At 44.9% G+C, this 27,269-nt stretch overlaps 1 protein-coding gene across 7 annotated transcripts; it reads left to right on the top strand.

Moving 5' to 3' along the window:
* The first annotated feature begins 864 nt into the window (after window positions 1–864).
* KEL (Kell metallo-endopeptidase (Kell blood group)) lies at window positions 865–27,115 on the top strand. Of its 7 annotated transcripts, none has more exons than XM_083718875.1 (20): window positions 878–1,022; window positions 1,313–1,459; window positions 2,809–2,843; window positions 3,424–3,556; window positions 3,954–4,157; window positions 5,545–5,669; window positions 7,156–7,302; window positions 8,009–8,074; window positions 10,165–10,353; window positions 12,783–12,928; window positions 13,243–13,372; window positions 14,137–14,247; window positions 16,442–16,540; window positions 17,731–17,808; window positions 19,320–19,423; window positions 20,440–20,550; window positions 20,886–20,953; window positions 22,334–22,500; window positions 24,213–24,308; window positions 25,701–27,115. In XM_083718875.1, exons 4-20 carry the CDS (start codon window positions 3,475–3,477, stop codon window positions 25,875–25,877), a joined length of 2,100 nt encoding a protein of 699 aa, XP_083575001.1. In that variant the 5' UTR covers window positions 878–1,022; window positions 1,313–1,459; window positions 2,809–2,843; window positions 3,424–3,474; the 3' UTR covers window positions 25,878–27,115. The 7 variants fall into 7 exon arrangements, with proteins under 7 accessions (XP_083574996.1, XP_083575001.1, XP_083574999.1 ...); XM_083718876.1 differs by having other exon boundaries at window positions 1,020–1,153; XM_083718870.1 differs by lacking the exon at window positions 2,809–2,843 and having other exon boundaries at window positions 865–1,022.
* The last annotated feature ends 154 nt before the right edge of the window (window positions 27,116–27,269 follow it).

Here is a 27,269-nt window from a genome sequence, read left to right as displayed (position 1 = left end):
GATCAAACCTATCCATTCTGAAGAAAATCAGCCCTGAGTGCTCACTGGAAGGACAGATCGTGAAGCTGAGGCTCCAATACTTTGGCCACCTCATGAGAAGAGAAGACTCCCTGGAAAAGACCCTGATGTTGGGAAAGATGGAGGGCACAAGGAGAAGGGGACGACAGAGGACGAGATGGTTGGGCAGTGTTCTCGAAGCTACCAGCATGAGTCTGACCAAACTGCGGGAGGCGGTGGAAGACAGGAGTGCCTGGCATGCTCTGGTCCATGGGGGTCACGAAGAGTCGGACACGACTAAATGACTAAACAACAACAACAACAAATTCAATCATCATCATTGTCTTTATTCCCTGCCCATCTAACTGGGTTGTCCCAGCCACTCTGGGCATCTTCCAACATATATAAAAACATAATAAAACGTTAAATGTTAAAAAACCTCCCTACACAGGTCTGCCTTCGGATGTCTTCTAAAGGTTAAATAGCTACTTATCTCCTTGGCTCTGGGATTGCATAATTCCATACATGAGCCAGGATTTTTGTTAGGAGAGCAGAACCTCAGTTTGCTATGTATCTTTATTGATTTTTATAGATTTAGCTGCCCCTCCCTGCCCCCTCGGCTACGCCCATGACTCCATACCCTCCGACATTTCTTCAATGAAAATAGGGACATCCTAAGGAAAAGTGGGACATTCTGGGATCAAATCAGAAACCAGGGCGGCTTCTGTAAATCGAGAACTGTGCCTGGAAAATAGGGACGCTTGGAAGGTCTGGGTGATTGCATTTAGCTAATTACCCCTGCTTCTAGGGGGAGTGGAGGAGAAAAGAAGGATCAATGGAATTCACACCTCCCATTTATTCCTACTTTGATTATTAAAAGAGGCCTGAGGGCCCCATTGTAGCAGGTTGAAACAAGCAGCGTGCAGCAGCCCGTATATCAGACCAAAGCAGGCGCATGAAGCTGCTGCAAGATGGGAAGGACTCAAGAGGCAGCAGCAGGATAGTGTGAGCCACGGGCTGCCAAGGTATGAACGTCGAATGTTTGTGACCCACAAGATAATTGTGGACGGGAAGGAGAGAGGCAGGCAAAGGCTGCATGCAGTGTTGAATCCATCCTCACACAATGGAGTTATACTGCAGGAAGAGGAAGGAAATGGTGGGCAGGGAAAATAAAGTGGCTAGGATCTGCTGTATGTTCCAGGAGGAAAGGGTGTTATAAGGGGAGGGTTGGCAGAGAAGCTTCCAAGTTCTGCTGCCTTGAAGGATGTTATTTTGACCAACCCTCTCTGCCTCTCCTCCTCCTTTGTGCCTCCAGCTAGGGAAGGAAAGGAAGGCTTTGTCTCTGATCTGGAATGATATTCTTTGCAAGCCCTTGAGGGGAAGGTGGAAGGAAGGAAGAAATCTTCAGGAGCACACATTTCGCTAAAGACTCTACAGTGAAATCATGAGGACTCCACAGCAGGTAGTACACAAGCCAGCTTTTCTTTCTTTCTATGCTTTTATTGTTTTTACCCAATTGCATTTCCTCTTCTGTTTGTGTATCATTCCCAGCTAGTACATGTCTACGTGCTCCAAAATAACTTGGGTCAGGGCTTAAAATGGCCTTTCCTAGACTTCTGACATTACGATTTTACGTTGCGAGTTTTGGAATGCAGAATTTGAAATTTCAAAACAGTATTTGTTTTCAGCATCCCAATCCACAGGTCAATAATGAGTTTTGTGTGCCAGGCCCAACTTTTTAGGACAGATTAATTAATGATTAAGATGGTAGTGCATTTGAGCATGTACAGAATGCTGTTCCATGCCCCTGGATCATCTACAACCATACTAGGCCAGAGGCCTCTCTTTTTAGAAATTAAGCAATGGGTATTCTTAGAATAGTTTTGCTCCAAGAGATATATGAATGCAATGTTTTCTTTACTTTTTTTAAAAAATGCCACTTTTTGTTGATGCACCTGTGCAGTCATTATAGAGTATAGTGATACCTCAGGTTACAGACGCTTCAGGTTACAGACGCTTCAGGTTACAGACTCCGCTAACCCAGAAATATTACCTCGGGTTAAGAACTTTGCTTCAGGATGAGAACAGAAATCGTGCTCTGGCGGCTCGGCGGCAGTGGGAGGCCCTGTTAGCTAAAGTGGTGCTTCAGGTTAAGAACATTTTCAGGTTAAGAACGGACCTCCGGAACGAATTAAGTACTTAACCCGAGGTACCGCTGTAGTCTATTAAGTTTCCTTATGTCCTAGTTTTCCAAAGATTTGATTTATGTCAAAGATACGCTCCAACTGTCCCTGTTTATCTTGTTTCCTGGTACCAGTCTCTTGTAGAAGGCTATAACTCTTTTTCCGTTTGGGAAGATGCCAGAAATACCTTTTAACAATTTTGTTAGCAGGCACACACATGCACTTGAGTTTTTCAGGTTGAGCCTGCTTTCCCAGGTTCCTTGATGTTAGATATTTGAGTGGTGGGATAGCTGCATCTTGACTCTGTACATGTTCTCACACATACATGGTTACAAAATTCCAGTTTCCTGCCTCCCACCCTACGAAGTAGGGCCTTGTCTGGACAGTAAATATTGTTGCTTTTTATATGGTATTGCCAGATGATCCACGGTGGATTGTATTGGATATTAAATAGTGCATTAAATGTCTTTGCATTTTAAAATGCAACTTTCAGAATACAGGATGGAAATTCCAAAATGTGCAATTGTGGGTGTGAGAGAGAGAGCTCAGGCAGTGACCCTTGGGTATGAGAATGGGGTTTTAGAGATTCATAAGGGTATCCATATTTTCTTCTTTGGAAATGTTGCAGGGCGAGTATGAAAAAACTGCAAGTTGCAACCCAAGGTAAGTTCTGGAAGTCTTGAAATCATTCAGATCTCTGTCGGGGCTGTTTGCAGTGCACTTGGGCATTGCTGATATTCGGGAGCTATTTATTTCTCCAAACAAGTGAAGGTACAGAATGGGTCACATACGGGAAACATAATTTTTACATGAATTTGGACTTTTCTTCCTTAAATAATAAGAATGTAAGAATGTCACTGTGCATCTGCCCCCCCCCCCCCATAGTGCCTTATCACAATTCTGGATTTGCATGAAATCAAGGAAGGGGTGGGGAGGAAAATCAATGCAGTTTGCACAACAACAAACTATTGCATGGGAATGAGAAGAAAAGACCTTGAGAGGGGGAAAGTGATTGTTTAAAACAACGGCAGAAGTTTGAATGAAGCAGAGGTGATGATGATGATGATGATAATGATAATATATTGTTCTAAAAAGTGATGTTCCAAACACTGTAAGCATTCATGTAAGCATTTTCATGAATACATTCTATGTGATGTGAAGAGAAGAGCACAACTACATCCCCTAAGTGAGTGAGAAGAGGTGATGGCTCTGTTTTCACATACTTTTTTTCTTGTAATTTCAGGCCTATGAGGACTCAGGAGAGGTTGTGAAAAGACATCAGAAAGCCAAAATCATGTTCCTTTGTGCTCTGCTCTTCATCGCTTTCCTTGGCCTCCTGCTAGTCATTATCTTCACTGCTGTTACACGTAACCTAGGTACTAGAATACTCCTTCCCTCTGACTTACCCTTTTCTTGTCCATATGAGGGATTCCCCTTATCACTTGTTCGCTCCCTTTGAAATGTAGGCAGCCAGTGGCTGGGACCAGTGGCTGTGTCCACATGTAATGCTAAACCATAGTTTTAGCACAGCGTTGGGGAAGCTGAAGCCATCCAGAAGTCGTTGGACTACAGTACCCATCACACCTGACCATTGGCCCTGCTGGCTGGGGCTGATGGAAATTGGAGTGTAACTGCATAGTTCCTCTACCCTGATTTAGTGCTGTGTTGACAAGTCAGCACAAGCCTGAGCAAAACATCGATTTTGCACACTCCCCTGTGCTCCCGACGGCCATCGCCTATTCTCTGCTAAATGTTGTCTCTACATTTCTCCAGAAACATGCAACACTACAACATGCCTTGCGTTCCTGCTGAGGTTGCTGAAATCCCACAACACAACCATTGATCCCTGTGACGACTTCTACAGCTACACTTGTGGCAACTGGGAAGCTAACCATACGCAGGGGCTAAACATGCCGTTGGTGAATGTCTTTGATGTGCTCTTGGAAGAAAACCAGCTGATCATGAGGCGGCTCTTAGGTAAGGAGAAGAGACAGATGATGGCTGCTGTGTTCAGAATCCTTTACTATTGTGGTGGGGGGTGAGGAACCTATTCCAATAAGACTGTAATTGAACGTGTCAAGACATCATCCATCACAAGAACACATATGCACCACTAGCACTAATAATGTTCACCCTATGCCATCCTAAGAAGGTTCATCCAACTGGTGCATCTCTCCATCATTAAAAGAACCATACGTTGCGCAGAACCATTTCAGATGTTAACTTTTGATGTTGTAATGCCACCACTAGGTAACATTTTCCTGCTGTTTCCATGTGCTAAGCCAAAATGTACTTTAAGGGGAAGGAGGGTTGTTTTTAATATATACTGAGCCTAAGCACACGTGACTATACATGCCCATATATCCATTCCTTTTAATTCCTGCTTATATTGATTCCTCTTGGCCCCTTCTCTCCCCCTGATGTCTTCCTCACTGTCAAAAGTTATATTGCATGTTTTGCAGTTTAGGGACTTGTCCTTTTTTAATCATGGAACTGTGCAAAGTGTTGGCCACGTTGATTGCACTGTTCTAAGTAAACAGCTAGAATTCTTATAGTTAATAAGAAATAGCTAATTAGTTCTATGCCAAATTTGAAATTCAGCCCCATCATTACCACCCACTGTGTTCTGGTCCTCGTTGCCCTTTTAGCACTGTCAGGTCACAAAACTACAGGGACAGTAGAAGCCACAACTGGCAAAATTCCCCATCAGGGTCTAGACTTCAGAACTAGCAATGACATGTCCCCTTACCTTCCTACTGCCTTCTTGCCAGTGTAGTACGCAGCCCATCTTGGCTATGTATACTATATAAAGGTAAAGGGACCCCTGACCATTAGGTCTAGTCGTAGCCGACTCTGGAGTTGCGGCGCTCATCTTGCTTTATTGGCTGAGGGAGCCGGCGTACAGCTTCCGGGTCATGTGGCCAGCATGACTAAGCCACTTCTGGCGAACCAGAGCAGCGCACAGAAATGCCGTTTACCTTCCCGCTGGAGCAGTACCTATTTATCTACTTGCACTTTAACGTGCTTTTGAACTGCTAGATTGGCAGGAGCAGGGACCAAGCAACAGGAGCTCACCCCGTCACGGGGATTCAAACCGCCGACCTTCTGATCGGCAAGTCCTAGGCTCTGTGGTTTAATCCACAGCGCCACCCAGGTCCCTCCTATGTATACTATATAGACAGAGGCAAAAGAGAGACTGGGCAAGAAGCAGGACGACTAAGAGCGGCATTGGTTCTGCCTCTTGATCAGACTGCCAGCATTGCTGTTTCACTGTGCATTTTATCTTCTGCCATCTCCAGGTTAATTTGCTCTGTTTATTAACTTCCAACTGTTTTTTGTGTGTTACCTGCCTTCTCTTCCTCAGAAGTGCCACACCTGGGGTTTAACAGCTCAGCAAAGGAGAAAGCCGTACAGTTTTACACCTCTTGCATGAATACAGAACAGATTGAAGCTCAAGGTGCTCAGCCTTTGGAGGAGCTCATAGATAAGGTGATGACTGCACACAGATGTGTACATATACCCCCCCCCTTGCACAGATACGTCCTTGAACATATCCAGGCCCATTCTCTTCCTACCAGCAGTAGAATAAAACAACAAATAAGTTGGAAAAGCTCAACTCATAAACAACCTGCATCTCACATCACTAATGAGCTGGTGATTGTTTGGTAGGTTGTATCAATACAGTAGTACCTCAGGTTACGAACATAATTCATTACGGAGGTCCGTTCTTAACCTGAAACTGTTCTTAACCCGAGGCATGCTTTTGCGAATGGGGCCTCCTGCTGCCGCTATGCTGCCTGTGCATGATTTCTGTTCTCATCCTGGGGCAAAGTTCTCAACCCGAGGTACTACTTCCAGGTTAGCAAAGTTTGTAACCTGAAGTGTTTGTAACCCGAAGCGTTTGTGACCCAAGGTACCACTGTATTCATTTTTGGCATGTATCCATAAAACACCAGCATTCCTTACAATGACCGCTCCCCGCTTAAAACGGGGGGCACCCTTTGCGTGGACGCATGCAGCCCCTAGATCTGGAGCGGCTCCATCAGCATAGGCTTGGCTTTGCCTTCCCTCAGGTGGGATACCTGGAGGTCTCCGCCTACCTCAGTCAGTTGTCCAATCCCACCTGGGGGAAGAGTTGCCAAGGAGACCAGGCCAGGTAGGGGAGGGATTACCTGCCCACACAAAGGAGGGAGGATCTTACCTGGGAATTCTCACTTGGCTCCAGAGCTTTGCGGCGGCGATACCAGGGTTCCCCGTTAAAGGGGTTTTCTGAAGGGAGGCTTTGACCGTACGCCGAAAGGTCGTCATTGCTCTCCCCTGCGGCGGCGGTGTTACGGGGGCGGCTATCTCTGCTTGAACATATGTTCTCCAGAGCCAGCCCATCCCCCCCCACACACTGGATAACCCTGAAGCTCCCTAGGTCCCCGGCTGGGGACTGGGGAGGGAGAACGCCCAATGCCTGAGCCAAGGTCTACCCACATTTGAAATTTAATAAATTTGTGGCCAATTTAATCCCATAGCACGTTGTCTTGAGTCGTTATTCCACATGATGGGGGGACCGCGCAGGATCTGGGGACTCCGCCTGCCCACGCAATGTGCCCTATCCTATCTTTCTACCCTTATTTCCTGTTATATCTCAAGTTGAGGCTAATACACCTTTTGGCTTTTGCTCTCATTTGTCCTTGTTACCTTTATCTCTTCCCCTCCTTCAGTACCTCCCACTACTGAAATTTAGATTGCAAGACCTTTGGGAAAGGATTTCTCAAGTTTGGGTTTTTGCTAACCTGCAAAGTGCCATTCACATTGATGGTGCTATACTGTAGGAATCACAAATCTTACTCTCTTTTTCTGTAACTGATAAAGTGATCATAACGTTCACATCAGTCAAACATTGATTCCTCATATATAACTCAGGTGGAATTTATTCAAAATTTTGAAAAACAAAACCCAACTCTCTCATTTTGTCTTTGCACAGATTGGTGGCTGGAATATCACAGGAACCTGGAAGGAGACAGATTTTAACCAGACTCTTCAGATACTCATGGGAAAATACAATACGTTCCCTTTCTTCAAAGCCTATGTGGGACCCAATGCCTCTGATCCAAGCACCAATATTATCCAGGTAGGGAAGACCAGCAGGCAAAAGTTAGTTGCCAGAGCTGGATCATGAGAAATTCTGGATCTGTTTTGTGTTTTAGAGAATCCACAAATCTACCAAACTGAGCCAAGTGCAAAAGACACAGAGCTAGAATGAAAGAACAAGGCACCACTGACTGGTCATATTCAGAGTCTAGCTCTTTGTTTTTAGTACCCAAGTTGAACTGAGCCCACAAGCCTTTCACCCAACACTCTACTCCTGGTTAGCTGCCTTCATTTCAGCAGCCTTGTTTAGCCTTTAAACAACTGCGAATCAGAAACCAATGAGCAGGTCCAGAGCTGTCTTCCTTTTTGGTGCTGTCCAATACACAGCCAAGCATACAGAGCACTGGGAAAGTACACGTTGTGGTACAATTTGGACTTGAGTTGATAAAGGAGCACTGGGGCAGATCCCACTGTATACGTGTGTGCAATGTGCATACATATCAAATGGCCACCTGTGCAAATGCAATTAAAAACAGCATGCGCTGACATGGTAGACATTTGCTGCGGGCCCTGCTGTTTCCATTCAAGGGATTTCCATAGAGTTCAATATTCACCGTATTCCCCTCCCCTTATGAGTTGCAACTCTGGCATCATTAAACCCCCACAATCTTCTGGCTATTGGTTTCTTTTGTTACCCCATCTATAATGACACTCATATTTATTCCGTCCATGTCTTCCTATCTCAGATTGACCATCCAGAGTTTGAGCTGCCTCCAGAAACACAGTTCAAGAAAAAAGGGACTTATTCCCAGGTAAAAAGTCCTACATGACAGTTGGGTCACTGGTGGAGTATTTCCACAGCCAGGCTGCCTTGGTGTTCTTTGAGAAACCATTGTTTGGAAAGTTATAGAACTGCTGAGAATCGAGGAAGTGTATTTGCATGTGCAAACATATCCTCTGGACATGGACGTAGCAAGGATTTTTTTCGGGGGGGGAACGGCCTTTTGTTATGGGGGGGGGGCAGAACCTCAGGAGGAGCGCCTCCACCCCCATCGTTCAGCCCAGACACCGAGGTCCAGCTCTGAGGGCCTTCTGGTGGTTCTCTTACTGCGTGAAGTGAAGTTACAGGGAACCAGGCAGAGTGCCTTCTTGGTAGTGGCACCCTACCTGTGGAACACCCTCCCATCAGATGTCAATGAAATAATGAACACAAAACTTTTAGAAGACTTCTGAAGGCAGCCCTGTTTAGGGAAGTTTTTAATGTTTGATGTTTTATCGTGTTTATAATATTTTGCTAGGAGCCACCCAATATTATTATTATTGATTTAGGGTGGCAGCTGCCCCTCCCCCCCTTGGCTATGCCCATGCCTGTGTGCCAGGGCTGCTAGTCTGGAGATAAATAGAAATTCAAAAAGCAGCACATATGGGGAAATCAGGCCAGAGTCAGTTTGGCCATTACAGGGCCAAATAGAACTGGATTGGCCTGATCCTGGTGGATCTTGTATCTTCAGTGCCATCTTCTGGCCATCAGCTGTGGCAGTGCTTAGCTGCTCGTCATTTAACAGGTTGACCTTGTGGCACAGAAGATAAGCTGCTGGGGTCCCACTGCCAGGAACTTGGTTTCAGACCCCAGGCGACATATGCTATATTAGTATCTATTTATTTTTACCCTGACGGGACTCAAGGAAATCTACAGATATAAACAAGATAGAAAAATCCATCGTTAAAACGCAATTAAACACTGGCAGAATTTAAACTATATACATCTATAAAATCTGTTTAAAACATAGCAACAGTGACAATTAAAAACAGCACAGCACTCGCCCTGGAATTAAATGCAGCCAATTCTCAAAAGTCTGGTGGAACAAGGAAGTCTCTTCGCCTGTCTAGCTTCTCTAGGGAGGGAGTTCCAAATTCTGGGAGCAGCTATGTTCCCTCTCTTGTGACCCCCCCCCCCACCAAAGCATGTCTGGGAGGGTTGCGGGACCAAGAGAGCGGCCTCCCCTGAAGATCTCAAAAGCTAGGTAGCTTTTTATGCAGGAATATGGTCTTTCAGGTAGCTTGGAATTAAGCTGTGTAGGACTTTATAGGTCACAGCCTTCCCTTTGAATTACACCTGGAAACAGACGGGTAGCCAGTGAAGCTGTTCTCACAAGGGAGTCAGATGCTCCCTATAACCAGCCCCGTCCAACAATCTGACTGCAGCTCTTTGCACTGGTTGAAGTTTCTGAGCACTTTTCAAGGGCAGCCCCACATAGAGCACATTACAGTAATCCAAACAAGGTGTAACTAAAAGGCATGTGTCACCTTCCAATGTCTGCATTGATTCAAATAATTTTGGCCAGAGAAACCTACATTATATTTAAAAGTGCTTAATTTTAAGTATAAGGGACACGGGTGGCGCTGTGGTTAAACCACAGACCCTAGGACTTGCCGATCAGAAGGTCGGGGGTTCGAATCCCCGCGACAGAGTGAGCTCCCGTTGCTCGGTCCCTGCTCCTGCCAACCTAGCATTTCGAAAGCACGTCAAAGTGCAAGTAGATAAATAGGTACCACTCCAGCGGGAAGGTAAACAGTGTTTCCGTGCGCTGCTCTGGTTCGCCAGAAGCGGCTTAGTCATGCTGGCCACATGACCCGGAAGCTGTTTGCCGGCTCCCTCGGCCAGTAAAGCGAGATGAGCGCCTCAACCCCAGAGTCAGTCACGACTGGACCTAATGGTCAGGGGTCCCTTTACCTTTAATCTTAAGTATGGGTTTGAGTTCAAGGATAGTGGATAGTAAAGCTGGATAGTAAAGGGGCCTAGGGAGGGGTAGGAGGTATCTGAAGAGCTTTATACTTTGGTCTAATGGATCAAATGCCTCAGAGATGGAGATTCTGTTTGACAGCAAGGTTTCGTTTACAGGTTCTGCGTTTGTACTTCCAGTACCTCACAAAGCTAGGACACCTGATGGGAGGGCGTACAGACATTACCACCACTTACATCGCCTTGGCATTCTCCTTTATCTCCAACCTCCAGAAGGCAGTTACGCCCTTGAAGATGCGAAAGGAAAAACGGATGCTATTTTACTCCACTACCATCAAGGAGCTGCAGGTATATATACATCCTGCAGCCATACATGGCGCTGTGGTCTAAACCACTGAGCCTCTTGGGCTTGCCGATCAGAAGGTCGGCGGTTTGAATCCCCGCGACGGGGTGAGCTCTGTCCCAGCTCCTACCAACCTAGCAGTTCGAAAGCACGCCAGTGCAAGTAGACAAATAGGTACCACTGCAGCGGGAAGGTAGACAGCATTTCCGTGCACTCTGGCTTCCTCCACAGTGTCCCATTGTGCCAGAAGTGGTTTAGTCATGCTAGCCACATGGCCCAGAAAGCTGTCTGTGGACAAACGCTGGCTCCCTTGGCCTGAAAGCGAGATGAGCACCGCACCCCATAGTCTCTTTTGACTGGACTTAACCGTCCTTTACCTTTTACCTTTTAGTGGAGAATAACAAATATGTCAGGTGGTATTCACCTAACAAGTCCCATCAACAGATACTGTACCCTGCACAAGAATGTCTGGTTGCACAATGTGACTTTCTCTTCATGTATCCCAGTGCCCCCCAAACTGGCTTGCTGTGTGTGTGTCTGGAGAACTTCAGAACAGTACGTGGGGGGAGAGGGCAACATTCAATATGGCAAGCTGAATTTCTAATGGCACATTCAGCACAGTGTGTTGTTGAATCCCTCCCATCCAGTTCATCATGGAGATCTGATGAAGGCTGCCCTTATAGGACATACTGGTCTTTCCCCCCCTGAAATGGTTCATTCTTTTGTGGTTCATGAGTAATCTACCGTATTTTTTGCTCCATAGGACGTACCTTGTTTTAGAGGGGGAGAACAAGAAAAAAAAAATCTCCCCCTCTCTGCTCAGCGCCCCTTCAGTGAAGCGGCAGGAGAAACGGAGCCCCTTCCATTTCTCCTCCCGCTTGGCTGAAGGGGCGCTGCACATCTCTCCCTCTCTGCTGAAGCCAGGAGACTCTTGGTCTCCTGGCTTCAGTGAAACGAACCTGAAGCCTCCGGAGCACAGCGGGAACTCGTGCTGCGCTCCGAAGGCTTCAGGCGGCTATCCCTGAAGCCTGGAGAGCGAGAGGGGTTGGGGTGCACCGACCCCTCTCGCTCTCCAGGCTTCAGCGAAAGCAACGCGAAAGGAGCGCTCCCTCTGCACTTCGGAGGCTTCGCGTTGCTATTGCTGAAGCCAAGGAGCCTGCATTCACTCCATAGAACACACACACATTTCCCTTTAATTTTTGGAGGGGGAAAAGTGCGTCCTATAGAGTGAAAAATACGGTATATTATAATGCACTAGGAGGTTTTTGAAATGCCTGACAGTGATCAGTTGAGTCTTCTTTATATCATAGAGAGGCAGGCTAAGTAGAAGGGTGTCTGGTTGCCACGGAAGGAGAAAGAGAAGAAACATGGGTCTGGGAAAAGGAGGAGTCAGAAAAACTGGAGTTAAGAGGCATACAGTCAGTGGAGGAGTACTACTGCCTTCATGCCTCTCTTGTGGGTTTCCCAGAAGCATCTAGCTGGCCACTTCTAGATTACAGTAGTACCTCAGGTTACAGACGCTTCAGGTTACAGGCTCTGCTAACCCAGAAATAGTACCTCAGGTTAAGAACTTTGCTTCAGGATGAGAACAGAAATCGTGCGGCGGCGATGCGGCAGCAGCAGGAGGCCCCATTAGCTAAAGTGGTGCTTCAGGTTAAGAACAGTTTCAGGTTAAGAACAGACCTCCAGAACGAATTAAGTACGTAACCAGAGGTACCACTGTAGAAGGATCTTTGGTCTGCTTCAGCAAGTTTCTTTTGGTTTTGCACTCATTATACAGTAAGCCTGCGAGTTACGTGCATTTAACTTGTGTGCATTCAGCTTTATGCATACAGCACAATATAAATATAAATATATAAATGGGGGTGGGAGGGAAGTGGGCAGGGTTCTGGAAAAAAAAAAAAGACTTTGGCAATCCTGCCTGCCATTGAACCCAGTGGGTTTTGACTATATGTGATTTTGGCTTTAGGCACAATCCTTGGAGGCTAACCCTCGCATAAGTTATAGACCTACAGCATCTTACTGAGACACTTCCCAATAAGATTTTCATGTTCTGGTTGCAAGGGTTGGGTGGGTGCTTTCTATTTTATGGGTTTCATCCAACTAAATTCTACTTACAGTAGAGTAGACCCATTAATAGGCCTGAGTTTGTCATGTCCATGCACTTCATGGGTCTCCTCTGAGTAGATTTCCGTTTACCTCTCCCATTTGCCCCTACAAGGAAGTATGCACTATTGAACTTTCACATGAACATGGGCATAGGATCTGATTGCCCATTCCAGTGCATGGCATGTTCTTCATTCATTCATCCATCCATCCACAGTGTGAGCCTTTCACTTCAAAAACCATTACTAAGCAATGCTTACTGGGCATTTTGTAATTCTCCCCCCCCCCCCCCGGAAAATCATTTAATTCTGTTTGAAACTCTTTTAAGGAAAAGGCTCCTTCCATTGATTGGCTATTGTGCCTCCAGGCTGCTTTCTACCCGGTGCAGCTGAACATGTCTCAACCAGTTGCTGTGCATGACATGGAATATTTGAAAGGGATGTCGCAACTAATTGGAGAATGGCGGCACAAAAGGTGAGGAGCTGGTGTGTGGTACTACACAGTGGTGTGCAGTGATTTTTTTTTTGGTAAGGGAATAGTTAGGGCCAGAAGTACTTAAAACCCATTTTCTTAGGGTTCTATTTTTTTGGAAAAAGAGGTGCTGGAGCTCACCACAAACTTCTCCCTTCTTCTCTTAGAATGGCAATGGCATTCTGGAGGTGCTGGAGCTGAGCTCTGGCTGAAAAAAGCTCTGCTCATACCTGTGCCTTCTTATTCTTGCACATTTGAAATGCACCTGTGATGAAGTGAACCGCACACGTTCTATTTTATTTTTTATTTTTTTGCAGGGATGTACTACAGATCTACATGATACTCTATCTGGTTAGGAATCTGTCCCCAGCTCTGGACAGACAATTCGAGGAAGCTCATCAGGAACTGACAGACAAGTTGAATAGTAGGGCAACAAACTCAGAAATGGTGAGCTTAGTTCCCTTATCTCCCACATTTTAACAGTGAGATGGAAGTTCCACTTAGAAACTTCCACTTGGGCATTAGGGGCCATTGGCGCTCAAGGAAGGGACGAAAGGCTTAGCCACACTTCCTGTTGTCCCACTGCTTTCCCCCAGGGAAAACTGCTCTTTAGTGCTCAGTTGGAGCAAACAGCAATTTCGGTTTTCCCAGATAGATGTTTGCTCCAGTTAGCACTAAGGAGCAGGTTTTTGCTCAGAAAGGGGCAGGGCAAGGGGAAAACTGCTTGGACCCATGTCTTAAAAGTGTGCGTCAAGCAGAAAACCACCTGGACCCATGCTTTCTAGGGACGACAAAAGCGGATGTGTGGAGAAGCCCCAAATGCAGAACTTTTCAAGGAACCGAGGATCATGGGTTGAATGGGGCCACAGAAGTGTGTGTGTGTGTGTGTGTGTGCATACATACAAGGGGGGGAGGGGGCATTTTTGATTCAGCATTTGCTCTCGTTTTCCCAAGCTAGATATTTTAATGTCAGCGTTGTAGGGGCATGGACAGCTGCAGCAGACTCTTGGTTAGCTCTTATTCATCTTTGGACTTATTCAAGAGAGCTTCCCAGTGAATTGTGCCATGTGTCATCTTTCTTTCTTTCTTTCTTTCTTTCTTTCTTTCTTTCTTTCTTTCTTTCTTTCTTTCTTTCTTTCTTTCTTTCCTTCCTTCCTTCCTTCCTTCCTTCCTTCCTTCCTTCCTTCCTTCCTTCCATCTTTCCATTTTAGGTAAGAGCTGAGCGTTGGAGAAAATGCCTACATGAGACCAGCATGTTCTTTGGCCCTATACTTGGGAAGATGGTTGTGCAGGAGATTTTCCCCCAGAAGGCCAAGGATCTCGTAGGTATTCAACAATGCCAGACATAGATTTGCTTTCCTTTATCCTGCTGCCCTTCTCGCCTAATATCCTACCTAAGTGCAATGGCTGCTCTTGACTCTTGACTGATCTGGGGGCAGGGGGACACATTCTGGCAGGGGGAATACCGCTGGAGAGTAAGGAATTCACATCCACTACCCAGTAGTGATGGCTGGAAGTGAGAGCTGGACCATAAAGAGGGCTTATCGCTGAAGAATTGATGCTTTTGAATTATGGTGCTGGAGGAGACTCTTGAGAGTCCCATGGACTGCAAGAAGATCCAACCTCTCCATTCTTAAGGAAATCAGCCCTGAGTGCTCACTGGAAGGACAGATCGTGAAGCTGAGGCTCCAATACTTTGGCCACCTCATGAAAAGAGAAGACTCCCTGGAAAAGACCCTGATGTTGGGAAAGATGGAGGGCAGAAGGAGAAGGGGACGACAGACGATGAGATGGTTGGACAGTATTCTCGAAGCTACCAGCATGAGCTTGACCAAACTGCGGGAGGCAGTGGAAGACAGGAGTGCCTGGCGTGCTCTGGTCCATGTGGTCACGAAGAGGCGGACACAACTAAACAACAACAATAACTCTATGCCAACCATGGCTTAGGGTCACTTTGATTACTCTGCTCCCAAGCATCTACATCTCCCAGTCTTGTTTTTACAGCATTTCCTTCTCCTTTCCCCTCTGCTTCATATCTATTCTTTATTTCTAGCTGAGCTTCTACAATCTCTCCATCTCCTGGCTGTTTCACGTGGGCTTTGAAAACCTGCCTGGTTATCTCTGCCCACTCGCAAAACCCTCCGTGCATCTCTTATTGCTTGTTCTGGTGTTTCCTGTATAACTGATGCAGGAAATCTATGTCTAGATAAAATATCTAGATAAAATATCTGTCCACAGCAACGTTATCCTGATGTGAGCCAGCTGTGCTACCTTTATGAGGACAAAGGGAAGTGCACAGTGGGTTCTGCCATTGTTGGTGGCTCTGGAAGGTTTTAACATTGTATGGTAGGCCAGGCCATGTGGGCTGATATAGTACAGTATGATGTTGAATGATATTGAATTGATGAGGCAGGTTAACGAGCTCAGTAAAACAGGGTTCATCCCCCTACAGCAGTAGATAGGTTCTATGCTTATGAGAACATTTTATTCTTTTGCTAGTTATGCTGTTTCAAATGTTCCTTTTATATTTGACTTCACTCAGTAATGCTTTCTTTTGAAAGGTTTAAGATAATTTTTTTGTTGACTTTGCTAAATGTGCATTCTACAACTGACCTCCTCTGTCGTGGTTTTTAACAAATGTTTAGGATATTTTAGTTTCCTGTTAATTATGTTTGAATGGATGTTAATTGTCTTTAAATGTATACTTTATATCTGACTTTCTTCAGCAATGCTTTGTTCTGGATTGTTTTGATATTTTAATTTAGGTTGTAGACTGCTTTGAGATTGCCCCCCCCCCCAAAAAAAATATATAAAGCAGTATAGAAATTAAATTAATAATAATAATGTCAGTGACACATCATTTCTATAGCAATGCCTTTGGCTGAACCATAGTTTAGGGTTATGTGCAATGGGGAGCCTCAGAATTATGGCTCCCCATTTCCTCTTCCTGTCCAACATCAAGCTTTTGCTTCCATTTTGACTAACCACCATTTTTTGTTATGTATGAACCCTGAACTGATGTTAATGTTAACTATGGCTTAGGGAAACAAGACAGCATCAGAAATGTTTGGCGCTAGTCAACTTAGTCTTACTTAAAGTAGACCTATTGGAATTAAAAGCCCTAAGTTAGTTATGTTCATTTATTTCCCTGGGTCTGCTCTGAATAAAAGTTAATTGACTATGATTTAAAGTTAGCTTCCCCCCCCCCCAAAGATTAACCACAATTTGTCCAGGTCTGTAAATAATTATAGTTATAATTATAATGTTTTTATTATTTATACCCCACCCATTTGGCTGGGTTTCCCCAGCCACTCTGGGCAGCTTACGGAATATATAAAACAAACAGCAGTTACATGAAAACTGAAGCAAAATCTTCCAGTCCTTTCCTCGCAGCTGCATGGGCGGCTCGTGAACCTGATGTTTGTTCATGTAACACTAAACTATGGTGTAGCATTATGTCTAAATGCAACTGATGTGTTTCCTTAATCGTGCGATTTCCGTACTTTCTCTGGCCAGGCTGAGCAGATGTTCTCTGAGATCCGAGATGCCATCCACAGCCATCTGGATCAAGTGGAGTGGATGGGAAGTCAGGCCCGCCAAGAGGCCAAGGAGAAAGTATGTATGTGTGCCTGGATGACTATCAGGACTAAGGTGTGGGTATGTGGCTTCAAGAGAATCCAAACTTGGAGAACAACTGTGTTCTCCAACTCAAAGTCCTTGAGATCAGTGGTCGGGCCACAGATGGATCCATGAATGTAGCAGGCAGAAGGGTTACTTTACTGACAAGTCAAGAGCTGATCAGGCTCCTAGTATTTATACTAGTCCTCACTAGATGTCTGCTAGTCACAGGGACTGATATTACATATTTCCTTTTCTTCAGTATCTGAGCTTGAAGCTACATAGCCCTAGATTGCTCACCAGTCCCAGCAACAAACTCTTAAGGTCTTTGCTTCAAGCCTCACAGTCCTTGACAGAGGTCTGCGTACCTCTGAGCTTGCATTATCCACCTTAGGGGAGGGATATGGAAGTTGTATTCTGGAGCAGGTCTTGAGTAATAGTCACATATATAAATCTCAGGAGGAAGAATCAGTTTACATTCCACATTCATTGTCAGGGACTGGACTGAAGAGGAGGAGGAATGGTGGAGATCGCCCTCCCCTTCTCTTGTAGCTTCCAGAGAAGGGGAAAGCAGTATCAAATTACAGTAGGGCTCTGAGGAAGATCACAGCTCGGACACAAGCGAACAGCAGAGTTGTGAGGTGTTAGGCGAAGGGGAAGGCAGAGCAGCCAGCTGACTGACGCCCCCTTCTCCCAGAACGCAGCATCCAGCATGACTGGATTTCTTTGTCTCTCACTGTGATGACTGAATAAACTCATTAGTGTTAAGTTGTGGGTGAACGTATCAGACGACACAGCGATTCTTCAAACAGCTCTTGTTTATTCACAGGCCAGAACAGAACTGAACCTAAGGGTTCAGCCAGCCTGCTTATATAGAGCTCCACTAGAATGCAACAGTAACCATTTTCTATAACTATCCAATCACTGAACGTCACTTTCAATCCCTTATTTGCATATGTGGACCTGAGTGAAAACTATCTACAGTATCCCCCTGCTGGCCCAGGGTGAGAACTTCAGTACATAACTATTAGGAAGGACTATCTTTGTTTCCTCCCTGCTTCTTGCTTCCACTGGGGGAGGGAGAGAATTCCCCAAGCCTGACATTAATGTATATAATTTAAAAGGTGCCCCTGGATGATGAAAGCAAAACAACATCCGTCCTCTTGATAATTTTCTTGTATTTTTAGATTTATAGCCTCCAGGTGGAGATTGGCTACCCAGAGAGCATCCTCCAAACAGATGAAGATAACAATGAGTACCAAGAGGTGGGTGGATCAACATTGCTTGCAGTTCCATGGTATTGCCTCCTGAAAGATGGTTCCCATGGTACAGGAAGGTTTCAGTTTCACTGCCCTGGAACTCTGTTTCATGCTTCTCCAGTTACATTTGAATCCAGCCTGTGGCTACTATCTCATTGGCTCCTCCCCAAGAGAGATGAGTTTGACATTTCCCTCAAATACTCCTCAACCATTTTTTACGGCGTCTGCCGTACCTTCCCACCCACATATACACAGTAGGATGCTAGCTCTGGGGCACTGGGGGGGGGGATGCAAAATGGTGGCCAGACTGCCAACACAATTAGGAGGAACGAAAGAAGCCATGCTGCTGCCACCGCTAATGGCGAGAGATCCTCTAGTTAAAGTTTCAAATCATCCAGCGCAAGAAAAACAGGAAGTAGGCATATTTTGTTCATGTGTGGCTGGATACTCCAGGAATTTACAGTGGATTTTTGGAAACTTCAACTACAGCATGTTTTTTGCTTAGATCCTAACAGTCTGGTGATTGGAGGATTTTCTCACAGTATTTGCTTAAATCGGATGTACATGAAACCATATTCAGACTAGCCTGCGTACTCAGGTTTCACACTGGAGCAGCTAATCTGCTTATTAATATTGGCCTTATGAATGAAACATGTTTGTCAGTTTACAAAGCAATCCAAACCTGCAGTTTGCTGTGCAGGGTGGGAGTTGGACAAGGCAGTGGTGTGTGTGGGTGTGTCTACTACCATGGAACACCTGACTGTGCCCATCTAAACTACAGTGGTACCTCGGGTTAAGTACTTAATTCGTTCCGGAGGTCTGTTCTTAACCTGAAACTGTTCTTAACCTGAAGCACCACTTTAGCTAATGAGGCCTCCTGCTGCCGCCGCGCCACCGGAGCACGATTTCTGTTCTTATCCTGAAGCAAGGTTCTTAACCTAAAGCACTATTTCTGGGTTAGCAGAGTCTGTAACCTTAAGCGTATGTAACCTGAAGCATATGTAACCCGAGGTACCACTGTATTTGATTGAAGCTACTGCAGGTGATATTCCCACTAGCATATACTCTGAAAATGGAGTGTTGAGGGGTGGGTGGGGGTGGGCTAGTCAAGGATCTGTTGAATCCAAAGTCAGCCCAGCTGCCTGCAAGTTGTGGAAATGGGTCCAGTCCAAGCCTCTTCATTGCACCAACCTGCAGCAAGAGCTGCAAACCAAAGTTTTCATCCACTATGCAAGCTGCCCACCAGGGTTTGGGATTGTGCCCTTGGGGTGCTATTAATCCACATCAGGTTGTTTTGTCCTTCTTCTGCCTGTCTTTCAGTCACTATTATATTTTATTATTGCGTTCCATAGTTTTATATTTTGCCATATTTTAAAATGACTTGTCTGCAATATATTCAATAAACTTTTAGTGTGTTTTTAATGCACCTGACTTTTACATTTTGTCTGTATATTAAGAGTGCCAATAAATTTTGTTCCGTCTCCCCTTCTAATCTTATTGCATGATTTTTCCTTCAGCTGGAGATTTATGAAGATCACTTCTTCCATAATGTAGTTGCCTGCCTGAAGTCTCTGAGGAAGAGATTCTCCCTGAGACTCATCAATCCCCATCTACAGGATAAGTATGTTCTTCTTGTACGATGAAGGAGAGATTATGTGGATGCAAGGCAGACAGTGGTTCATAACAAGGAGAAGTGACTTTGCTCCATTCAGTCCCTTCACTGTTTTGTGTATTCACTCCCATTCTACGTGTCTTGTTTTAATATGGGGAGTTTCAAAAATTAAATGCAGGACTGGCACATCACAATTTGCTACAGCATTAATTATGCATCTTTGCACTAATCCACTAGCACATATATGTGGTAGCATCGAGATCTTTTTTACACTGTAATCGAACCAATGTACATGTGCGGTAGCCGGCAAAATCTTAGTTCATGCTCTGTGGTCTGAAGAAAGTCCAGCAGATTGCTAACTCAGTAGTGCAAGATCAAATAGTTTGGAACTTCCAAAAGCAGCAAAGTCGTTCAGATAGGGCTCGTTTTAGAAACATCCCTGAATCAGATTACTTAATGACTTTACATTTGTTGGCAGGAAGGGGAATAGGAGAGAGGACTTCAGTGAAAAATTGTTGCATGTGAGATAATTTCCAGTGATATGAAAGCTCCCATGATAGCTCATTCACAATTGCAACTCATCCCTTGGTGTTTTGGCTATAATGTAATGAGTGCATCTCTTTTTGAACCAGTATAGTGGTACCTCCGCATGCGAACAGGATCTGTTCTGGAAGCCCGTTTGCATCCTGAACGCAACGTAAGACGCGACGGCGCATCTGTGCGTGCGTGGGTCGCATTTTGACGCTTCCGCACATGCGCGTGACATCATTTTGAGCGTCTGCGCATGCGCGAGCGGCGAAACCCGGAAGTAATGCGCTCCGTTAATTCCGGGTTGCCGCGGAGTGCAACTCGAATGTGCTCAACCCAAAGCACATTGAACCTGAGGTATGGCTGTACTACAGTGTTACTACAAAGGTGAGGCCCGTTGAGTAGATCAGGAGGAACAAGATATGGAATAAAAATCATGGCCCAAGTCATTCCTTCCTTCAACGTCATCTTTTTTTTTTTTTAATGTTCTATTCCAGTTGGGAAGTTCCCCCGTGGTCTGTTCATTCATACTATTCACTGAGGCGACACGCTGTCGTTTTCCCTGCTGGAATGTTCCGCAACCCTTTCTTCCATACCGAATTTCCCAGGTAAGGACTAAGTGGCGCAGAATTGCTCGCAGAACTGCTGCCCTTCCATTGCACCATGCTGCAAATTGCAGTAAAAAACCCCCAAAAACCTGCCAAAGCAGTTTGATCAGAAAGTCTAGTGAGACAGAAATGTGGGCACAAATAATGATGGCTCTCCCATGCTTATCTTCAACAATCTGAAAAAACCCTGTAACCTTACTTAGAATATGGAGTCCACGGGGAGGGAAACAAAGCCTACATCCCTTTGCTGATGTTTTGCAGGCTTCCCACATAGACAGCCTGTAGATTTCAAGCCATGGAGGTTTCGCTAAGCCCTTGTCTTGTGTGTTTTTCAGCGCTGTGAACTTTGGAGCCATGGGGTTTTTCATGGCGCACGAACTGCTGCACTCCTTCTACGATTATGGTATGTAGTGGGAGGCATTATAGATAATCTGCTGCACCTTCCGTTATTTGAACTTACTACTTCCCTAAGTGCCAGAACAACTCATTATTGCCCAGCTATTCTGTGTACTGAAACCCAAGGCACCAATTTCTCAACTGCAAAGTGGCTTTGGAAGGAGGCAATTTTCATTGGAGAAGTAACAGGTAGGAGGGAGGTGCTTAACCCTTCTACCAGCAATGCACCCTCAGGTTTTGTTTGCCCCTTCCACCCACCTACAGCCTCCTCTACTCCAGCCATGTTTATTTCTTCACCAGTGTGGACCTGGAACCCTAGCAGTGGGGGAAGGAGGACCCTAGCAGGAGAGGGAAAGGGAGAAAGCAGCTTTCTCCTGGCCATCGCACGTTGCCCCTTCCTAGTGCTGCTTTGCAAAGGAGAAGTAGTAGCCGAGGCTTAAGTACATCGGGTAGCTAGCCAGTGAGCAATTCTTAACCAAAAGTGTAAAATGCAAACTGAAGTTAAGACAGAATTTAAATCTACTGAAAATCCCAGCAAGTTCTTTATTGACTCCGTTGCCTCCCTTTTAGTTGAAACCTAATAATAATAATAATAATAATAATAATAATAATAATAATAATGATGATGATGTATTATTTATACCCCACCCATCTGGCTGGGCTTCCCCAGCCACTCTGGGCGGCTTCCAACAAAATATTAAAATACAGTAATGCATCAAACATTAAAAGCTTCCCTAAATAGTGCTGCCTTCAGATGTCTTCTAAAAGTTTGGTAGTTGTTGTTCTCTTTGACACCTGGTAGGAGGGCATTCCACAGGGCAGGCGCCACTACCAAGAAGGCCCTCTGCCTGGTTCCCTGTAACTTGGCTTCTTGCAGTGAGGGAACCACCAGAAGGCCGTCGGCGCTGGACCTCAGTGTCCAGGTAGAAGCAATCCAGCTCATGTCCCAATCCTTAACCCATCCTAAGGCACATTTAAAGCTGCCCTATTTTGGTACTCACAACCACCTCAATTAAATGAAAAAAAATCATTTAATCCAAACATGAGCAGTTAGTACCCAAAGTTTGCTACACACACTCCACATTCAGATAACCAAGCAGGGAGCATTTTTCCCTTGTTTGCCTTTTGCTGGTTGACTGAGGAATGGAGGGAGGGGGAGCAATCAAACAAATCAGAGAGCATTTTTTTCTGGGCTTTGCTGGTTTATTTTGGCTTCTGGAGGGCAAAATTCCATGGTCAGGTACGCATTAATAATTTCTCCATAGGAATTAATGGAAATCATGGACTCATTATGTGAACTCTAGCCTAATGAACGATTCCCAAGGACCACGTTGCTGGTGATCACCACTTGGGACTTAACCACCCTGGGTTTCCTTTCGGTCCACAGTGTTACCCGAGAACTGTCTTGCCTGTGATATGAAAACACTGGCACAACGTATAGACTGTCTTGTGAAACAGTACGAGAGCTACTCCTTGAAGGGCCACAGCATCAATGGCTCTTTCACCCTCCTGGAGAATGCAGCTGATACTGGGGGACTTGCCATGGCTTACCAGGTACCAAAATCTGAGGAGCTTGCAGGTACTCCTCAGTCCTCACTTGCAGCCACCATGCTGTTTTCCCTCTCCACGTATCCTTGTTACCACTGTCTCTTAGGTGGTCTTCTTCACATCACCCCACTGTGGTCCACCTCGTTTCTTCTTTTATATCTTCTTGCTAAATCCATTTGAACTTACCTTTCTTAATTGTTTACCCCACAGTGAGTAGGTATTTGTGTTTCCACGCTTTCATGGATCATAATTTATCATCTTAAAGAGTGTTAGTGCCTGCTCTCAATGATGTTGTCAATTAGCATTTCTGCTAGATGTTTCACCTTCAGCTTAAGAAAAACTGGGTGGGGGAGATTTTCATGCGGAGACACAATTTCACCCAAGTACACGTGTTCAGTGGTTTGGGTACAATGCTCTCCTGGAGTGAAAACTCCATGTAAAATACCAACTTCTTTGTAATTTTGAATTTATGCATGGTCATTTTTAGTCTTGTTTCTAGATCTTTTTCTGTTCTGTGGTGTAAATTGCCTTAAGACTGTGTGGTCTAAGGCAGTACATTGCTGTTGCTGGCATCCGCCTGTCTTGAGAGACAATGGAGTATGCCTCCAGGGATGAAGTCAAACTGCTGCCTATACAGTCATACCTCATGTTACGTTTTTTCAGGTTGCGTCCCACGGTTACCCGGAAGTACTGGAAAGCGTTACTTCTGGGTTTCGCCGCTCGCGCATGTGTAGAAGTGCTAAATCGTGCTTTGCGCATGCGCACAAGCACCAAATCGCACCTGCACCTGCGCAGAAACGGCGCTTCAGGTTGCGGGCTTTTCATGTTGCGAACGGGCCTCTGGAACGGATCCTGTTCGCAACCAGAGGTTCCACTGTACAGTGGTACCACAGATTAAGTACTTAATTCGTTCCGGAGGTCTGTTCTTAACCTGAAACTGTTCTTAACCTGAAGCACCACTTTAGCTAATGGGGCCTCCAGCTGCCCCCTGCGCTGCCGGAGCATGATTTCTGTTCTCATCCTGAAGCAAAGTTCTTAACCTGAAGCACTATTTCTGGGTCAGTGGAGTCTGTAACCTGAAGTGTATGTAACCTGAAGCGTATGTAACCTGAGGTACCACTGTACATACATGCAGTACATACAGTAATGATGATGATGATACAAAACGAAGATTGATTACACTGGGCAAGCTTATATGCAGATGTAATCAATAGAACTGTGCAAAAGGGATGGAGCAGAGGAGAAATGGAGAATAAACCTGTAAGACTTAGCAAACAGAGGGCTATTTCTCACTCTGCCAATGAGCAGTCTCTCCCTTGGGGAATGAGAGGTCATAACAAGGGGCTCTGCAATGATGCTGGGACCTCAGATCTTTCATTTCCCACTGGGCGTCTTCCAGCCAGAACAGGGAAGAGCAGAGTGCAACTCAGAAGATCCGGTGCCTTTCTGTTTATGGCAGGTGTTCCCTCCACAAAAGTCCCTCCTGCTGCAACAGGTAGGGGAGGAAGACAACCAGAAGGATCGAGGAAAGAAGAAGGAGGAGCAAAACCCTGCAGAGTTTCTTAGTGCATTTCTCAGTAACCACTGAAGTTCTCTGGGTGTCCCAGTGCAAAGGAGGTTTCTCATTCAGAGGATGCTGTTGGAAAGTCATGCTTGAAATAGAGAAATGTATTTTGAGATTTGTAATCGAGATTTCTTTTCTCCCCTTTTGCCCACAGGCATATAAGAACTGGTTGGAAAAACACAGAGAAGTGAAGAAGTTACCTTGGCCTGAGGTCTCACACCACCAGCTCTTCTTCATCAGCTTTGCCCATGTAATGGACCCTTTGCTACCTTTTCTTCTTTCCTCTGTTTTGCTCTGGCTGGCTTTTTAGCTACATCAGTCCCATCTCAGCTCTCACATCCTTACACACTGCCTCCATTCTTTTTGGAAGTGAGTGCAAAACTTTTTGTAGGGCAACAGCAGTCGCTCTGGGCTTTTAAAGCTGATTTTGCTTTCAATGTAGTTTGAGAACAATTAGAAGAGGCAGTATTTTTTTATGATAAAAATAATTTTTAAAAATTAGTACAGCACACTAAAGTCAGAAAGGAATTAATTTCACTTGCTTTCCATCTCTTTACTTATTTGAGAGTCACTGCATCAAATGTAGTGGGGCTTACTTCTGAGTAGATCTGCATGGGATTGGGAATTCTAATCTGAGATAGTTATTGTGAAAACTGAAGCAGGGTAATCTTTATTCCAGATTAGTTAATGTAATGCAGAAAACATTTTGTCTGCCCATTGTCAACTCTCGCCCTTCCCACCACTTGCATGAAGCTCCCCACAGATTACCCTTGAAAAAAATGTGGTCCTCGACAGAAAAAAGTTTGTCTACTTTGGACCCATACAATCCACTGGACCTAACAACATTTATACATGGGTGTTTCCCACCAGTGTAGGTTTTGCTGCTCAGAGCTGACTTAACATCTTTTTGAGTAATAATAATAATAATAATAATAAATTTTATTTATATCCCGCCCTCCCCAGCCAAAGCCGGGCTCAGAGCGGCTAACATCAAATGTATAATACATTAACATAAAATCAGACAATCAATTAAAATATATCCTCAAATCAGATCAGGATCAGAATAAAATCTAGTCGGATGGCAACCCGCAGATTAGGGTTGGGGACCTTAAATGCTCACCAGGCCCAACTGTTTGTGCTGAACTTGTATGGGCCTGTGAGAAAAATTGGGAGGCCAGTTTCATGCAAGTTCTTATGAAAGGGGAGAGGGAGTCAGACTGAACCCCGACCAAAGGCTTGGCAGAACAGAGTAATGTTTGAAGCCTGACAAAAACTTGTTTCTTTGACAAGAGACCATGGTGGAGCAGATAACTAAAACGAACATGGACAATTGCCCCTGTATAATATCACCCCAAAGAGTTGACAATTATTTGGGTGCTTCTCTCAAGGCTAGACTTTCCTTGATGTAATGTAAAAGAAGACCTTCATTCATGCAGCTATCAGGACGTAAAGGTCCTACTTTACGTTACATGGAAATTCCACAAGCCAATTTGCTCTAGAATATATGTGGTTCCGCTGCCCCCAAACTTTCTATCCCACAACGAAAGCTGAGCGGAAACGTGACCTAGAGGAACATGGAGGAGGAGAAATGACTCACTTGTTAACCACAGGTCAATTATTCACACCCCTGTCTTCTCTGCAGGCAATGTGTGGGCACCAGAGCCCCGAAGGACTGCAAAGCTTCTTGCACAGAGATCCACACAGCCCCCCGCCACTCCGTGTCCTTGGGTCCCTAAGCAACAGCGAGGATTTCTCCAGGCACTTCCACTGCCCAAGTAAATCACCAGTGAATCCAGCTGTGAAGTGCCACATCTGGTAAAAAAAAGAAAGATGCTGAAGAGCATGTGGGACTGTTGGTGCAAAATGATGGAGACAGACACTGAGGGCTCATGCGGATTCAGTGGTGTCAGCAATGTGCGCAGCAGCCACTTACCCCATTCCTTCCATGTGCAATGCCCCTTCTTCCTCCGTTACGTCCACCCAAGTGGTCAAGGTGGAAGAAGATTCCATCCTTCCATCAAGAAGGAAGAGAATACAGAGAAGATACTGTGTTGCGGAAATTTGGTACTTCTTAAAAATAATAATACCCTCAACGGCCTTATGGACAACTTGGAACTGAGGAACTGAAGATCAGTTGACAAGTCTCTGGTGACTGTGTTTAGAGGCTCTTTTCCAATCAAAGATGAAAAGAACAGTGAGAGACTTTCTGAATAGTATAACCTGTGCTATTTTTCTAGAAAAAGAAGTGTTGGAACCGTGAACGCCTCCTTTGTTCTCTTATAATGGCTATAAGAGAGGTGCTGGAACTGAGTTCTGCCAAGTTCTGGCTAAAAAAAAAAGCCCTGACTATAACCACATGGAACAATGAGACACTAAGATTCAATTCATGTCAAATATAGCTAAACCGTAGTTTAGACACAAACCATGACCTAGTTCTTGGTGCCACAGGACTTGTTGTTTTTGCTGTGATAGACTGTCTACCCCTCTCATTAAGGTGGTAAATCTGTGTCTCTACTACTTCAGAATGCAAGCAAGGGTTCATGTGACTGCTTATTCTCCATACAAAAATTTATTTCCATATAGAAAACCAGAACAGAGTTCCATCTTGCCTTCTCCTTTACACGCTAGTTTCATAAATTCCGGGATTATTCTATATTAAAGAGTATTCCATCATCGAAGTCTGAAGTCGTACACTCAACACACAAGTTGACCACTTCATTGAGAACTAGGCCTGCCATGGTTTGATCTTCTAAATCCCCAAAGGCAAGCCATAGTTTAAAGTTGCTTATTTGCTTTTGTCCCCTCAGCTTCATATGTCTTCCTCCACTTCCATGGTGTAGTGACCAAAAAAATGGTGATAGCTATGGTTTTGTGAATTTAGACTGTGCTAAACTATAGTTAGGGAACACCATGGTTTCCAAACCCACTTCAAACCATGGTTTCTAACTCTGGTTTGCTGACTGTTAATAAATTATCATCTGTCAATTTAGACATCGCACCAAAACCATGAAAAGTTAAGGTTTGGTGTGATGTTTGACTTGAACCTAGATGAATGTACATTGTTTCCTAAATGTGTTTTTTATTTTATACTTTATATATATATGAGATACAGCCTTAAGATTTTGTATGTGTCAAAGGGAGTGAGATTGTGTTGTTTTTTCCCATCATCTGGAGGCCTAATCAACAGGTTGTCACCTGGCCTGTGGTCCAT

Source organism: Podarcis gaigeae, assembly GCF_964106915.1.
Source record: "Podarcis gaigeae genome assembly, chromosome: 17".
Lineage (NCBI taxonomy): Eukaryota > Metazoa > Chordata > Lepidosauria > Squamata > Lacertidae > Podarcis > Podarcis gaigeae.
Note: the sequence above shows the minus strand (reverse complement) of the source record. Positions and strands in the feature narration are given on the sequence as shown.